We start from the raw sequence: 17,406 nt of genomic DNA on the forward strand, positions 1-17,406 counted from the left end.
ATCATTTTCAACTATAAAGGAAAATGCAAACCTTGTATGGTTAATACTAAAAGATCTCAGATGTTAATACAATACCTATGTTGTTTGTACTTGCCTAAATATATGAATGAAGACCTTAAAGAGACATGAGTCTCCTTTGAAAGTATCCGTTGCTGCAAGAGCACCGGACGTACAGACGCTAAATTGTTTCAAGTTCAACACAATTAAAATAATGATTGATTTAAAAACAATTACTCAAAACTACATTCTGAAATGCATTTCACTTTATATTTGCACCAAGTAAACCACTTGCTTTATAAACATAAAAAAAAAAATCAATTTTATGGGAAAGGCCCTAGCCTAGCACAATTAATACCCCACCATTACTGCACACATCCTTGTTAATGTTTAAAATGGTCACCAAATTCGTGCATTGTCTACAGTTAGTAATAACTTTCTACACGATACATTAAAACACAGGATCAATGCAATTGGAGAATTTGTAGACATTTTAAATTACGTAGTCATATTAACACTGTTGGGACAAGGTTTTTATTTCACTCGTGTCAAATTGAAACAACTAAAGCAAATCACAAACAGGGCCGTCATTTAGTTTCAAGACCTGACGCAAAACGTCACCTCATTCATCTTGCAAAACAGGTGTCGTCCAAAGTTTTCACCCCCACAAGGTAGTAGAGTCATAGAAGTATTGTCATCTTTCAAAATTTTTGCAACAGTCTGCCAAGGTAAAAGTTATCGATATTTAATAAGTAGACAAACATACAACAGTAGTAAAAGCCCTTGTTGGGGGCCATAGTTAGACAGTGTCAACCACTCTGCGTCATCACATTTAAATGTACTAGAATAACTGTCCAAAGCGCCAAATAGAAAGGACAATACAAAAGACAACTTTTACACTGGGGAACAAGTTGTGTGATTTCTTATTACTTTCACCACAGGAGTTTGTGTGGCTGGCTTGCGTGGGTGTTTGTGTGTGTGTGTGTGCGCGCGTGCGCATTTGTTTGTTTGTTTTTTTTCAAGGCTGGCTCTGGATGTGTCTGCGCAGCTCTTGGGCTTTGTCCCTTAAATCCGGTCTGCTGTCTGACTGAAGCGTCGACAGGGAACGCTGCAGCTGCTCCCGACTCTTCGCCGACACACACTCCCACTGTTCGCTCTCTAATGCGCGCGCAGGCAAAATATCAGTAATATAAACAATATCAACAATCATCAACTGGATGGCAAGAGGACATCGTTCTTTCATGGCATCATCTGAAATGTGGTTGTCTTACCTCCAGTTCTCTTCACAATCAGCTCCACTACGGACAAGGCCTCCGTCCTCACAGATGAATAGCTTTTGTTTTCTGGCAAAATATGAAAACGACATGAGGAGGTGACACGGAAGCACGCTCCCGACTATGACAATGACGCCAGAGGCGAAGTATACCTAAAGGATGAGTAAGAGCTGCACAGGCGTCGGTTAAAATGCGAGACAGCGTGCTCACTTCGCTATTGTTCTTCTCCAGCAACAATAATCTGTTGTGTTTGGGGCACAAGGAATATTCTGTTAATGCAGTGCTTCTCAAGTATATGAGAAAATATTTTGTGCCCCACCCCGCTCGCTGCGATGACTAAATGAGATCATTGTGAATGATAATCGTTCACCTAAAATTGTATTTCCTTTAATATTAACAAAGACGCCATTTAAATCCATTTTCAGCAAATGTTTACCTGAATCTGAAAAAACGAAGTACATCACAGTGGCTAAAATAAAAAAAGACCTCTATCCTTGTTCAAACTATAAACATTTTTGATCAACTGAACGGGTTGATGCTGAAAGAAAAAAAAATAAAGGACTAAATAATAAATCTGGATCTGAAACTATCATTCTAGTAACCCCTGTGTACTTTTACAGTGAGCGCCACAGCACCACCTGGTGCGATAGATGTGCAATTACATCCGACAGCGCTAAACTAAAGCCTCTTTCCGAAAGCCCTCCCTGCCATCACATTGCTGTGCCCCCCCGCCCCACCACACACACTCACACACACTCAGCGCGCACGCACAGTATTTGAGGAGGACTGCGCTAATGTAAAATTATGAGGGTAAATGGTGGTGGTTCGGGTTTAGTTTTACCCCTGGAAGAAGGCCTTCATGCAGCGGAGAACAGAGAGCTGCACTTTCCATGTGCTCAACTGCAGCTTCTCGCACATTAGGCTACATACCTCCACCTGGAAACGAGCTGTTAGATCAAACAAACACATGGCCAATGTGATATATGGTCGCCCAGGAGCTAGGACAAAACGATTTCGCATTTCAGGCGGTTGCATCTTGTTTAAAGAACTCACATTGAGTCTGGGGGTTCTTGGGCCATGTCTTTCCCAAGGTGTCAAAAGCACAGAGCAGAACTTCAGTCTGCAGTTCTTTCTCCTTGGGGGTGAGGTCGAGCTCATCCTCTCGTGACCTTGGCGATGCTGCGCCGCTTTCTGGACAGCTCTGGAAACAAATTCAAACACTTGACAGGTCACACAGAGGGCCTTCTGCTTTAAAAAAAAATTAAATCCAAGATGTCAACATTACCTTTTTTATCAGAGGGAAGAGGATGTCAGTCATGTCGCTGAAGCGGTCCTCCTGGCTGCTTTGAAGCACGTCGCCAGCGCAGCACAGGGCGGCCATTTTGTACACCAGACTCTCCTTGCGACATTCCTTGAGGACCACCTCCAGCACCTCCGAGATGGTGGGCTGGCCGGCACAAGGCTTCTGTAACTCTGTGCTACAGACAATGCGTACAGGATAACAAATGTCAGTTTTCTTGATACAAACAAACCAAGACTAATCATTTTAAAATCTTACACAACCATTAACTTGACCAAACTACCAAAAGTGCAATATTTCATTCAGCAGCTTTCTTAAAAGAAAGAAAAAAAAACTGCAACAATTGCAAAAGCAAAAACCTGCATTTGGAGACAACTGATCCAATGGCCTTCAGTAGTTCCTCCTAGGTGGGAAAAACAAAAAAAACAAAAAGCAAAGCAGCACATTTCACTTTCTTTTCATGACTCTAAAGCTGTGTCGGAGGCCGTTCGTTACCTTGCCCGCCCACGTGCGTCCCGCCAGGCCCTGTATTAAGGCAGTCAGCACCAAGCCCAGGTGTGGCGCCACCAGCGAGCCGGTTTGTTCCTTGGCAACGGTTGCCATGGCAGCTGCACCCTGAGCCTTCATTTTCCATGACTGGGACTGCAGTGCCTTCTGGGTAATGGCGATGAGCTCCGTCATGTACAGTCGGATGCCTCCAAAACTTCCTGGAAGCCATCATGACCGTGGTTTCAACTAGACTACATCTGCCAGGTACCCGAGGGATTTATTTGTGTCCACTGTTGTGTCCATTTCCTCTCAGCAAGACAGCAAAGTCCAGTACAGTGGACACAAATGAATTTTCAGCATTTTATTGAGTAGATTAGATTTACATATACACATTTTTCTCTTTATACTTCTTGGTATTATCATTACGAGTGTGTGTGAAACCTGCACGTGCCAGCGGCAGTTTAAATTTACTCACGGGATGAAGACATCATTTATCAATGTAGACATTTTCAAGTATAAAATGAGTGGTAGTTCATGAGTTCATGAGACCAATTTTGCATCACAAACAAATACAGTGAAATGGGTTGTGTAAAAATCATTCATTCTTCTTACCAGGGACATTCTCCTGCCAAACTTCAGCCCACAAGGCGGCGTCCTGACTCTCTCCTTTATCCTCGTCTGCGCCGGGTGCCTGGTGCATGCCCAGGAAAGCCAGCGGCAGAGCCACTCCCGCGTGGGCCTTCAGCACATCGGGGCTATAGTGGCTGATGGCGTGCACAGTCAGGGCGCAAGAGGACTTGCACACGGGCTCTGGAAATAAACCACAAGGATTGGGAATTTTTGAACAAAAGCTGGTTTTGCTGTGGCCTCACCTTCTTTCTCAAGATACCAGGTGTTGAGCTTCAATAGTAGCTTCTCCACGCTGCTGTCTTTGGCGGTCTGATGGTAAATACATAGGTGCCGGGCAGATCAATTTCATTTCACACAGCTATACACAGCTTTGCAGAATTCAAGATTCTTACCCTGACGAGATGGCCCAGAGCGAAGGCAAAGGATTTCTGAACCACGGTGCTTCGGTCGTGGATGCCGCTGAGCAGAGCGCTCATCAGTTTACCTGAGAACACCACAAACCATTACAGTAGTATCTTGCTTCTAAACATGTGAGTCATGTAGCGGCTAGTGAGGAACCTGAGTATGGCGTGAGGTCCTGTGGACACTGCACTGTGAGGGAAACAATCACACTGGCACAACCTCCCTGGGAAAACAGATGAAGAGGATGTAAGAGTGTTATGTTGCATGTTTTTTTTTTCAGGAATGCCACAAGATGTCGCCAAAGTAGTAATGTGCAACAAGGAAGTACAGTACTGTACAGCTAACTCAGTGCTTCAGTTATATTTTGCAAAGACCCCCAAGTAAAAGACAAAACTTTTCATGCCCCCTGGCAACTTTCCCCGCCGACTATAACTACGATTTTTATATTATTTATTATCTTTATTATTTTGGTATTATCATCTATAAAGTATACATAACACCTAACCTTAACAAAAATGAAATATGAGTTAAATTTCAATAACTGTTAACTACTTTTCAGCATTTATATCAGGTTCCAGGTTCGTTGAAAACAGAAAAAAATAATCTAGTGCATCAAAATGTCTGAAATTTATAAAAAAAAAGATTTTATTGCAATTACACTTCATATGGCAATTCTTGTCCCCCTGGCATTACCTCGCGTCCCACTATTTGAGGAGGACTGAGCTAAGTGTATGTTTTTTAGCGGGTTGGGTTTATTAATTGATGATTTAACTCTTTTCTCTGTGAGACTGAGTAGTAATCCATTTGACTTTTATCTATGAAGGCTGCGTTTGAAGGGTACCTTGGTGCCAAGCCCAACTCCACTCTTCAATAGCTCACACAGTCTGGGAACCAACTCCCCCAGCACTGTGACATCAAGGTGCTGCAAACACTGCTCACAAAAACACACACACACACACAAACAGGTTATACCATGTAGCAACTCGTGACGCCAATAAGCAGTGTATTCAAAGTCAGCAGTTGTCCTGCAACAACTTTTACATTTGTATTTATATTATATATATATATATATATATATATATATATATATATATATATATATATATATATTATACACACACACACACACACACACACACATATATACACATACGCATACTGGTTGCTCATCTGGATGACACCGACTGGAAAACTTTTATGACAAACACATATCTATATTTTACTACCATATTAACGGTTTCCATCATCGGAGAGGACTTGGCAGCGCTGAGTCTGGCAGCATCCATGGCACTCTATCAAAATGGACAAAAACATCTAGTGACAAGCTGAAGAGAAAGTTGTTAAAAAGTTCTTGAGCTGCAACATCTGTAGTTGGATTCTTAAGGAGGGCTGCAGTTACCTTCTCCTGCTCTGTGGCTCTGAGGCTGAGGTAGTTGAGGACCTGAGGTTCCATGGTGCTCAGGGCCTCCAGTAGTGCTGGGATGAGCTTAGAAGCGTGGGGCTTGAGTCGGGCACCGGCTGTCTTACTGATCTTTACCAGGGTCTGGATGCTGATACAAAGAAAGAGAAAACATTTAGAAGTGAAAGCTGCACTTGAGAGATCGAAACACAATCTATAGTATTACCTCAGCGATCGAACCTCAGATACATTGCTGACTATACCCTTCTCCAGCAAGGTGGGCAGAAGTGCTGCCACAGTTTTCTGGGCAGTGGAACCGGTAGACTCACACATACGGGTGCAAACCTGCACAGAGAGTCAAGTCATATCATAATAATAGGTTCATTTTCCATCCATTAATTCTAGAAGAGAGTGATTGAAAGCTTTACCTTACTGAGCGTTTTCAGTGTTAGATCTGCTGCTTTCCTCACAGATTCCTGAAAGATAATGCAAAAAAAAAGTGCTTACTCACATAATAATCACAATTCAACACAAATGTCTCTCATTGCACAGCGTTTGGTAATTACTGCTGTAAAGTAACTGACATATTTCGGTGCCATTTTGCTCACCTTGATATCATCAAGAACTCTGAACAGAATCTCCCACATTTCAGCCAAATGATCGATGAGGTCATCAGCTTGGCGGCCTCGCACCAAGTCGTTGAGGGCCAAACAACTGTGAGGAAATTTCACTCATGAAGATACGGGGTCTGATTTACTAAAACCCTCAACATTGGGCACGTAACCGCCAGTTCACTCACTCAAAAGAGATTGATCGATTTCCAACAATTTCATAGCAATATAATCTAAATGTTCACACAAATCTAAACGTGGGATTACGATCAATACTGCGTTTAAGGAGGCAAGGGTCACTGTAAGTATAACAATCAAGTAGCCATACAAAGAACTGACCTGGATTCTCGCACTCTCCAGGTGTTGCTGGTGAGGTTAGAGAGGACATCATGCAGAATCTCCTTCAGGTATTTGTCCACCTGAAACCGAACAGGGTGAACAAGAATACACTTGAATGACGATACAGAATTAGCTGAGGATGTTTCACACAAGGCTTCCATTACCAAGGTCTTATCAGTAACTAAGGCATCCCAGATGCTGGTCATGGCCTGGCGAATGCTCAGATTGGGGTCAAACTGGTAGCGGTACAGTCGTGGGACCAGCTGCGGGAGATATGGAGCCAGTTGCTCCCCGGCTTTTGTGGCAATCATGTGAAAGCCAAATGCTGCACCCTGAAAAAGAAGAGAGCTGAAGTTGGAAGAAGGCGTGCCAAATTAAGCCAGTTTTGTAAAAAAAAAAAATATTTATTGATAGTAATTTTTTTTTGTGTCACCAAGTAGTAATGACTTAATTTTTACTAAGACCGTCACTATTGTTTAGAATGGCGTGAAACTAAAATTACCATTTTCAATTGTTAGCTCTGACAGTCTTAAGAGAGGGAAGGAGCCCGTTACCTTTCGGGAGTTCCACATGGCATGATGGTTGGCCAGGTTCATGAATTTGTACACAAGATCAGGCTGGTTCAGATCACTTGCCAAGGAGCAGAGCTCCTTGTATGTAGACAAGTTGTGGCTGTCGAGCAAAAAATGAAACTCATCACATGATACATACACTCGTGGATTAAACGACATACAATACAGTATGATGGAAAGTAGATCCAACCGCACAGTGGAATATTTACCCATCAGGTGTTTTGCCGAGATCCTCTCCTTGAAACACCTGTGTGTCTTCTGAAACGGCATGCTTGATTCTGTTTGGAAAGACAATTTTAATGTTACTGTCGAGTGAACGTTAGTTCTTACTACAGCAGAAGGAATAGCTATTTTGATGTGACTCCTCTCACCTTTTGCCAGTCATGAGTGTGTCCACCAGGGTGGACACCAGTTCCCGCTGGTCTGCCTCTCCCCCCATCTCGTACACCAGGCCGAGGCCTTTAGATGCCACATCCTGACTCAACTCTGAATCAAGATTTATTAAGAGAGATTTTTTTTTTTTATTTCATTTTGTTGGTCAGACGCATATCATGATGAAACAATGTCATAAACATGAGTTCGGGTTAAATGTCTCTCACCATCTGGGTCTGAAAGAACTGAGATGAATGCCACCTGGATCTCCTTCAAATGTGACTGGAGGAGAAAACAAACAAACAAAAAAAATCCCATGGAATTGTTTGTTCCATACAAAAACATGGCATAGGTGAAAAAATTGTCATTCATTTTCTATATCCTGTTTTTCTTTAAGGGAGGAGGTGGGGGCCACATACCTTGATTTCTTTGTGTTGGCTGAGTTTCTTAACCAGGGAGAGAAGCCAGATGCAGGCCGCTTGCCGCACATGAGGATTCTGGCTGGGAATGTACTTTGACAACACAGAGTTGAGGACCCAAGGAACCACATCATTGTTTTTGACATCTAACAATGAAAGCAAAGCTGTCAGTTAATATTTATAATATTTCTTTTTAAGTGTCTGCACTGTCCACTGATTGACACACATTGGGTGTGTGCTTGAATATTTTATTCACTACTACTATCAGTACATAAAATTACAAATTTATAATTTGTCAAGTTTTTTTTTTTTTTTTTTGATCCAAAATGATGAAAAACCCTTTTCTCAATGTCAGTATAAGCATGATATACTTCTTACTTGATGGTGGGCTGTACTGGTCTTCAGTGCACGTCCATGGATCTCTTACAGCTCCAGAACTGGTACCTAAAGCAGCGGTGGTAACGGCTTCTCCTACTGTGAACTGCAACTCCACTTGCTTGGCCTTAATAAGCAAAAATGGGGAAAACAAACACAAAGCAATAACTGTATACAATCGCTGTAAAGGGGGGCAGTTTGGAACAATTCACCATCAGCTGATGCACGGTATATGGAAATGGTAAATTCACAGGTAATAGTTGCACACCTCTACTGAGTCCATAAGTCCCTGTAGTAGCTTCTTCTGATGAGGGAAGTCTCCATCTCCGACTGGTAGGTAGCCCAAAGTCTGGATTGATCGCTCCTTTATCTAGATTAAGTGGAAAACAAGGAAATGCACAAAAAAGGGTAAGCAAGTGTTGATTATGTAAAGATGAGTTCTTTTGGCAAGTTCAGAAATGTTACCTTTGCACTCTCCTTGCCAGAAGGGATGCGAGCAAGCAGGTTTTCAACAATGAAGAGTTTGGTGAGACCTTCACCTTCTGCTGGAATCATTAGAGCTCCATTGCGACCAATTTCTCCGAGAGCTGTGCATGCTGCGATTGGCAATAGTGCACTGTTGCTCTCCAGGAAAGAACCTGGAATGTAACATACAAACACTTCAAGATAAAGAGCCAGAATGCAAATCCAAAATTGTGCACGCACCAACTGTTTTTGTTGCCATGGCAACAATTTCATCCTCTTCCTGAGAGAGGATGCTTTGCTGGGCTGGCTCACTGCATGCAGCAGCTTTCTTTTTGCTCAAGTACCTTCCCACCATGTAACCAAGCGCCAAGATAGCACCATGCTGGGTCTCGGGACTCTTGGAATTTTAAACCAAACAAATTTGTAGTTAGGCAAGGAGAGACTTCAAAATGTGAAACAGTTATTGTAGCTTACGCGGTTGTCTTTGGTGATCTTGACCAGGTTGTGCACAGCAGCCTGCAGATCATTGCCCGTCATGGTGGAGACCACCACTGCGTACAGCTGGGCTGCAAGTTCCCTCATGTCCTCCTTATTTGTGTTCATCAGACTCTGGAGAAGAAAACATGATCTATGAATTTATTCGCGTACAGATTGCCTATTAAGACATATGAATGACACTGACCTTAATCCAGTCAATTTTATCAACAAATTTGGGAGCCAGTTTCTCAGGGCAAACTGACACCACCTCCAAGAGACAGTACATTACGGGAATTCCTGTTTACAGAAAAACAAAATATGGTAATATATTTACAAATACAAAGACCTTATTTTGATGACTAACTATAGCAGGGGTGGGCAACTCCAGCCCTCGAGGGCCGGTGTCCTGCATGTTTTCCAGTTTTCTCTCCTAACACACCTGATTTAAACCATTAGCTCATCAACAAGCTCTGCTGGAGCTTGAGAATAATCCTAATCATTTGAATCAGGTGTGTTTGAGAGAGAAAACAGGAAAACATGCAGGACACCGGCCCCCGAGGCCTGGAATTGCCCACCCCTGAACTATAGGGTGGTTACCTCCAACAGCAGACAGCAGCTGCTGCAGCAACTCTAAGTAGATGTAAACAGGATTGGTTTCAGCTCCCTTTGACCCTGAAGATGGAGGCTCAGAAGACAGAAGTGTCTGCACATAGCGCCCAATGGCTGGCGCGTCATCCTGCATGTCTGTAAGTCGCATGGACTGTGGTGTGGCGCCTGCGCTGCACGCCAGACACATTCTCAAGTAGCGCACAATCTGAAAAAAAAAGGGGGCGGGCGTCAAAATATGTGGACGCTGCACTGGGGGAAGAACTTTAGGTCAAGATTATTCAAGTTTTACCTCTCCATACGCAGCTGGGTTAAAAGGAATGGCTGAGGTTCCAACAATGTATTTAGCTGGAGTCTTGATTCTTTGAGAAGCCTGATGATTATTTTCCAAAAAGAAAAAGTAAAAAAATTTAAAACTATAGTACAATAGGAAGCTTTAACTAAAGAGAAAAGAGTCTCACCTTTTCTTGAATGTAGGCCACCATGTCTGGAAAGGAAGGAATTGGTTTGGGTCCCTCCTTCTCAGGACTTTTAGTTGGAAATGTCCTCAACGCCTTCTGAGCCTCCCCACACACCTCCTCGCGCCTATAAACACAGAGGAGAACCACATCCTGATAGAAAAATGACTTATACAATAAATACATACAGAAGATGCAATGAAAGTGGCTAGTTGGTACTTACGGATCTCCAGCAGCAAGCAGCAGCAAGTATCTTGATGGCACGTGATCAGGCTGAAAGACAGTACTGGCAAACTTCATGGCAACTTGACGAACTTGGACCTCAGGCTATAAAAAAAGAATTATAACATTGTTTGCCAAATCACAACAGTGTTTCCTCAAACAAAGGTCTCTGTTTGACAGAGCGCTATGTACAATTTAAATGATGAGTTAATGATTCACATTTCAATAAATAAATGCTACACTTAAAATTGCATCTCATTTTTCCTCCACAGTAAGAAAAGATGGTGTGAGTTGGACATTTTAATAAGTTGGTGTAGCTATGTGAAATCTATGTGGTATGTGTATCAGAAATGATTCGAATCAAGTTACATTCATTTATATGGCCCTTAATCCCAAAAATTAAAGAATGACTTTGCATATAAATATAACAGTAATATAACATAGCTGATCCCTAGGTGCAAACACAATCTTTTTTAGCGAGCAAAAAGATGCGCTTCACCTTCACAATGTATGCAGCCACCAATGCCTCCATCAGGTTTAGCAGTGCCCCCTGTAGGTTGGCATAGGCTCCAACCATCAAAGACAGGGCCTCCTGGATGGCAAGGCGAACATCAGGCTCCTCCTGAAAACATACATGCAAGACTTTAAGAATCTCATTGGCCAAAGTACTGCCACAAGTATCATTAAGAAGTATGCTACACTCACCTTGCACATAGACTCAAAAAATTGCTGCACCAGTGCAATATCCTTGCTGAAGAGCTGTGGCATACGGCTAAGGGGGGAAAATTTTAAGTTAAAAATCTTGATAGCTGCGTTTACGAAAAGTGCATTATCACTACCTTGAGAGCTTTCCAACAGCAGAGTATGCAACACATAGTAACTTTGGATCCTGCCAACAAAGTTTCAACTTTTAGTAGTAGAAAAAAAAAGTAGTGCACAAAAAATGTAACGAAATGTTAAAACTGTCAAATGTACCTCTTTGTATTCATTAATAAGCTTAGTAAGGCCATTCAGCAACATTAGGCCTAAAGGCTTATTCGTGTCAGGGCATCTGAAACACGGAAAACCTTTTTAGTTTTGTCATTACTATATGCAGAGTCGATTGAAAGGAAGGGTCTTTATTTCTTACACCATACAGATGTGATGAACAAACTGCAAGGTGAGGGACAGCAATTTGTTGTTGGTGTTGGCTCCAAACAAACCATCGTAAACAACCTATGAAAAGCGGAGGTAAAGATCACTGAAGAAAACTGCATGCAAACAAATCAAATTTAGCAAAAGATTAATTTTATAGAGTAAGGTGGTAATCAAACCCACCTGGATATTAGCTGGGAAGCAGTCAGCAGCAAAACGTGAGCGTAAAAGATGTGGTAGGATCTTTAACTTCACTCTCGTGCTCACTGGTTCATGTTTTAGCTCATGCTTCATTGTGCCACCCTGAAAAACACATGCTCCACCAGTTTCAAAAAATGCGCAAGATTCTTATGATCATTTAAGCTAGTTCACAAACCTTTGTTTTGAGAGGAACATCTCCAAGGTACACTTTGTACATTTTGTTAATTATTAATGGATTATTCCAATCAATAATGCTGGAAGAAAAACAAAACAATTATGTGGATACAAATTTTGACTTGCAACACATCGGTTTAAAAAGGTGACATTTTGGAAGTGAACCTTCACGTCTGACTTTTTTGAGTCATAACTCAAACTACCTCTGTTTGCTCTTGAGCTCCAGATCAGCTGCAGTGGCCACACTGTGTCGGGTGTCGCTGGATGCCACCACAAGGTGCACCACTGTCTCCACTTCTGGCACTTGCTTTGCCTCAATGAACTTCACAATACCCAGCTTACACTGTAGAAACCAAACACACAATGAAGCCCACAATAATACACAAGCCAGATAGAACGCATGGTGTGAAAAGCATAAATGATACCTGCTCTAGCTGCTCAGAGGTCCACTGGGCTTCCCCAATGACCCTCTTGGCAGTATAGATATTCATCCCTGGGGGAGCCTGGGGGAAACTCTGCCCGGATGCAGCCGTGGATGCCCCATCAGCAGAACCTCCTTGGGAGGAGGACGGTGAAGGGCGAGTGGGAGATTCATTCAGCACAAAGCTAAACAGACAGCAAGTCAATAGCTTTGATACATTACCAACTATTGCCTTCACACTACTATTTAAGGCTAGGTTCACACTGTCGGGCTTGATGCTCAATTCCGATTTGTTTGTTTTTTATTTTTTTGTGAAATCAGATTTTTTAGTGAGGTCGTTCACATTTCCAAATAAATGCCACCTGAATGTGACCTGTGTGAGAAAACTAAATCGCCCAAAACTTCAGGCTGCAGTGTGAACCTAGCCCAAGCGGAAATATTGTATCATATATTTTAAAAGTCAGTCCACTGAGACACCAACTCACCCATAAGGCATCAGCAAAACATCCAACATGAACTCCAGCAAGAGGTGTACTGTCTTTGGCCGCTCACTTAAGTTAAAAGGAGAAGAGTTCTTGGAGGCGTCTGCTGGATATTTCATATGGTAAAGAGTAGGAATCAGCAGGTGCATAAGGCTAGGAGAGGGTGGAGAAAAGATGCAAAATAATAATTCAGTCAAGAGAGGGGGAGGGGGAAAAAGGTCAGGTCAAATAAAAAAGATTGATACAAGCGGTGGGCTTTGTGATGGTGAAAAATGTCATGCTTTGACAGTGGATGCTTCAGGTTAGAATGCCCCATACTATAAAGCGGGGGAAAAAAAAGTCAACTAAGTGAAATAAGTCAGTGTTAAAAATAGGTCCACTAAAGAAATACAGTATCTGTTTTTAAGCTCTGTTGGAACCATGCTTGTGTCATTATTTTGTACAAGGATCTTTCTTGCAGACACATGCAGTGTTGCAATGACTGCATGTGAGAAAGGCTCCCTGAAAAAAACTGAAGCTATTAGGTTTGGGATTATTCCCAACTGAAAAAACTGACAAAAATAAAGTAATAGTCCATTTTTAAAAAGTGGAAAAGTACTTCAACAGTGCTGTAGCGCCTATTCGAATGCAAATATTGTCTTGACAGATATCTCCATTTCTTGCTGTTGGTGAACTAATGGCTGAATGGTTGACGTTAAATGCTTATAAAAAAAAAAAAAAAAAATAGTGGTGTCCGGATTCCGATCACATGTTTGGAAATAAGTCCGATCATAATATTTTAAGCGGATCGAAATCGGAATCAATTCATTTGATTGTCTTATTGTCTAAAGACTAAAAAAAATCTTTTTAGACTGAAAGTCTAAAAAATACACAGATATTGTCATAAGATATAGCCAATAAAAATATATATTCATGGACACTATATGCAACATGTCAACAAAGCAGGAAACAACAGAAGTAAAACAACTAGCAGGAAAACATTTAAATGTTTTAGTACTTGGTTTAAACCACTGCATCACTAGCCATGTCAAAAATGTTTTTTTTTGCAGACAAAAAAAAATGTTTTTTTTTTTTCTGTCCTTAAAATATTCCCGAGATATCCAATCAGGAAATGGTATCTGCAGATCCTCAAAATCGACTGATTCAAACTCAGATTTGGATGTGAAAAAATGTGATTGGGACATTTCTAGTTAGTGGTCTTCCATCAAAGACAAAAATATAGGCAAATGGAGCTTCCCAAAATAAAGGAAAGAAAGTTGTGAACAAACCAAAAAGCAAAAGGGATGTATTATCTGAGACTTGAACCTATCACTACAGTCTACTTTATTGTAACTTTGTTTTAGGTGTTAACCAGTTTTAAGTTTTAACCATTAGGGAGCAATCAACCACAAAATGTGCCCGGTCAAGAAAAAGAAGACCATGAAACAGGAAGTTATTGACCTCATGGTAGCTAACCATTAGCTCCACTTGCAGGTTTACTTATGGAATATCACGATGTGGGAAATCTGAAACACTTAACCCGCAACAAATTTATAACTTACAAATATGATCAACAAAAAAATATGGAAAATTTACAAAGATGCAATGTATTCTGTTTTGCTATAGTTTTTACATTGTCGCCAAACTGTAGGTGCGTCCTAAACATAGTATAAAAAAATGAAAACACCAGAAATTTAACCTAAAATTAAGGGTGCATCCTATACACAGGCATGTCCCATATTTGGGGAATCACGGTACTTTCAGGACCCTATTTCATGTGTAACATACATGGAACAATATGGATGTGTGAACTGAATGATAGTTAGTGTTTCTTGACCTTAAATCTAATTGATAGTGCTTCAATGGTAATTGGGATTGCTAACCGGCTAAATTAGGCAGATTTTGATCAATAATAAATAATGAGCAGACATATCCACTCACAATAACAATTAATAGTAGTAGTAGTTATATCCATTCTACTCACATCCGAACTTAGCATATTATAAAATAAAATAAATAAATAAAATCATTCTCCAATGAAATAATCAATACAACAATCCATTTAAAAAAAAGTGTTTGTGACAACCATAAGTCACACTAATTGGGATGTTAATTCATCGCAATCTTGTGATCGCATGTTGCTAGCAGATGAAGGTTTCAAACGAGCAGTTTTCCAACAGTGGTTAAGTGGTCTGTGGCAAAATTAAAATGCTAATACCAAAAAGCCCTCAACCAGCATCCTAGAACAAATTGCATTTGACTTCAGAAATTCCACTTGTATAGTTAAAGCAAATAAAAAAGGGCATGGGCTTACCTGTCCTGTTGAGGTTGTGGTTTTCCTTCCATGGCGGTTAGAAGAGTGGGGGCCAACTCACACTGCTTTCCCAATTCCAGACGAGGGTAGCCCATTTTTATGTAGATGATTGTGAAATTCTAAAGGGATGGGAGGATGGCAACAAACCACAACGATCAAACTCTACTACAATGCCTTCATTTCAACATGAGACACCTTACCGTAACAAAGGAGGCTGCTGCAGGGTCTTGGTATTGAACCAGTAAAGTTTCTACTGGTAGCTGAATCTTAGGCCTGCTTTTTATCCTCTTGTTCAAGTGGACAAGCAGCTCCATCACCTGGAAAGATATCGCCCAAAATGTGGTTTCTTTTATGACATTCATCAGCTTATGCAAAAGCAATGGAGAGTGTGGCTAAACTTCGCAAAAATACATGACACTGGCAATTAAAACAAGTGGAATCAAGAATTGTTTGCAACTGGAGAAATTGGAATCATTGTTCAATTGTAAGTCAACCATAACTATAAACGCTATGCCTTTAAACAAATATAACTAATATTTTCAAAAAAGGAAGAACTTTGAAATGCAGAGAATACATGGCTTTCTATGATTTTTTATGCCCTTTTGGGAAGGCATATTTATGAAAGTGGACATAAATGGTGCATGGGTGTTAATCCAAGTAAGAACTGTCCAATTTGACCAAAACCCTCCTTGTCATCTTTATAAGAGGGATTTTGATGCAGCTTTGGTGATGAATCTTATTTGATGAGGCAGTATTTGTACCCAAGATTTTGGAAATAATTTGCCTTTTCAGAATCTATCTGAATTCAACCACTTTGAATCTGAAGAAGCAACAAAGCTAGATTGCATTTATCAGGGAAAAACCAGCCTTCTTACTTTTTTCCGAACACCCTCTTGTACACTGGAGAGTTTGAGGAGAACAGGGGGCAGAAATTTTGAGATAATGTCCTGAAGCTGATCATCTGTCTCTGCATGGCCCAAGCGCAGGAACACTCGCTCCAGTTGATCTGTCAAAAACAATTTAATTCATTGCCTTTGTTGATGTGCACAGCAGAGAAAAAGCCGAGCTATCTATAGATGTGATTCACAACTATTGTTTCACTGACGCTCAGGTGTATGGCAAAAAAGAAAACCCATGTTCCCTTTATTGGTCTGAAATATATATTTTTTTTACTTAGGAGAATTACAGAAAAGAAGTGTTGCCTGTTTATCAGTTTCTCAAGTATTGTGAAATTATTAACATTGATTAGTGTCTTCACATTCATTAATAGCATGAATTTAATAAACCCGATATCGCTATGATTAAAGGTAGTTCGGGCAAATGTGTTATTTTAGAAGTGATGGTAGGTAGTGGAGGTAGGCCTTGGCATTCATCTGTACCCAAAAAGTAGTTGTCAATTTCAGAAAGGTTGCTGACCCCTGATAGTAATCATTCACATCAGCACAGCACTTTAATGCTGAAGAAGAGTTTGGGTGTAACCAGCCATCCGGCTTACACGTCAATGTTCCTTGTCGACGAAAATGTAACAACCAAACCACCTGTACAGAAGAATAAAATGCATGCTTTTCAAGGTTGTTTGATAATCTGGTCCTATCAGATGCTGTGCATGAGAGACTATTTCCTAGCCTTGCCTGCTGTTCCTTGCCAAGGTTCCTCGAATAGCGACAGCTCACACTAACCACGCATTTTCCCATTTCTCTCACATAAAATGAACCTTATGGACTCACGACACCGTGAACGAGTACACTTAAATGTCACACAATGTAATTTGTTAAAGCATCAACCCACTGCCTCACTTGAACAATCTGCATTAAAAACATTTGAGGCACATTCAATTTGACCATGACTGGGCAAACGGCCTTGTGACGACAGTTAGCTAGCACTTGCTACTTAGCATGCTAACACTTTTGCAATGATCTCAAATAGCGTCGTTCCATAAACCGTCTAAATTACAGCGGAGGCTAAAGTGAATCGAGTTGACGCATTGGTACACCCAAGACAACCATAGAAGTCAATGAAATGAAAGGCGAGTCACTGTTAACGCACACAGAAACTTACTGAGTTCATCCTGGGCAGCCATGTTTGTAGAGGTTCAATAGCGACCCCCAGAAATCACCGACTGTCACTGCACACACAACTGCGTATACGCCAGTGTTTCTCGACTATATTGAAAACTTTTCGAGTCCCCCCTCTCAGTCGATGCATTGAATATAAATAAGATTATTATTGATGAAAATGGTCAAAGTATACCTACACATGTATCATTTTTAACATTAACAACAGAAAAACGCAAT

At 41.0% G+C, this 17,406-nt stretch overlaps 1 protein-coding gene across 1 annotated transcript; it reads right to left on the bottom strand.

Moving 5' to 3' along the window:
• Positions 1 to 508: 508 nt before the first annotated feature.
• ecpas (Ecm29 proteasome adaptor and scaffold) lies at positions 509 to 17,197 on the bottom strand. Its single transcript, XM_088419230.1, has 49 exons — positions 17,171 to 17,197; positions 15,988 to 16,118; positions 15,313 to 15,429; positions 15,113 to 15,231; positions 12,823 to 12,972; positions 12,342 to 12,522; positions 12,120 to 12,259; positions 11,918 to 11,996; positions 11,725 to 11,844; positions 11,537 to 11,622; positions 11,383 to 11,458; positions 11,247 to 11,296; positions 11,113 to 11,179; positions 10,907 to 11,029; positions 10,409 to 10,512; positions 10,189 to 10,312; positions 10,020 to 10,100; positions 9,719 to 9,935; positions 9,327 to 9,418; positions 9,119 to 9,253; positions 8,885 to 9,041; positions 8,645 to 8,817; positions 8,448 to 8,549; positions 8,183 to 8,306; positions 7,805 to 7,950; positions 7,613 to 7,667; positions 7,385 to 7,499; positions 7,223 to 7,291; positions 6,996 to 7,113; positions 6,606 to 6,773; positions 6,442 to 6,521; positions 6,100 to 6,205; positions 5,920 to 5,967; positions 5,718 to 5,836; positions 5,492 to 5,642; positions 5,319 to 5,384; positions 4,934 to 5,023; positions 4,249 to 4,315; positions 4,083 to 4,174; positions 3,933 to 3,999; positions 3,673 to 3,870; positions 3,067 to 3,278; positions 2,931 to 2,974; positions 2,557 to 2,749; positions 2,325 to 2,472; positions 2,113 to 2,218; positions 1,424 to 1,512; positions 1,269 to 1,340; positions 509 to 1,155 (listed from the first exon to the last, which is right to left on the bottom strand). The coding sequence occupies exons 1-49, from the start codon at positions 17,190 to 17,192 to the stop codon at positions 1,016 to 1,018; spliced, it is 5,529 nt and encodes a 1,842-aa protein (XP_088275356.1). The 5' UTR covers positions 17,193 to 17,197; the 3' UTR covers positions 509 to 1,015.
• Between the last annotated feature and the right edge of the window lie 209 nt (positions 17,198 to 17,406).

The sequence above is a fragment of the Hippichthys cyanospilos genome, chromosome 7, assembly GCF_059441005.1.
Source record: "Hippichthys cyanospilos isolate Australia breed blue-spotted pipefish chromosome 7, RoL_Hcya_1.0, whole genome shotgun sequence".
Taxonomy (NCBI): Eukaryota; Metazoa; Chordata; class Actinopteri; order Syngnathiformes; family Syngnathidae; genus Hippichthys; species Hippichthys cyanospilos.

What these genes read in the sequence shown, in the direction of transcription:
- ecpas (XM_088419230.1), bottom strand. Translation starts at nt 17,192, where the DNA reads ATGGCTGCCCAGGATGAACTCA. An exon ending in GACTTATGGACTCAGTAGAG is followed by an intron (nt 8,307 to 8,447) that starts GTGTGCAACTAT and finishes TTGCTTATTAAG; the next exon opens with GCCAAGCAAGTGGAGTTGCA. An exon ending in TCTGAGGTTCGATCGCTGAG is followed by an intron (nt 5,643 to 5,717) that starts GTAATACTATAG and finishes TCTTTGTATCAG; the next exon opens with CATCCAGACCCTGGTAAAGA.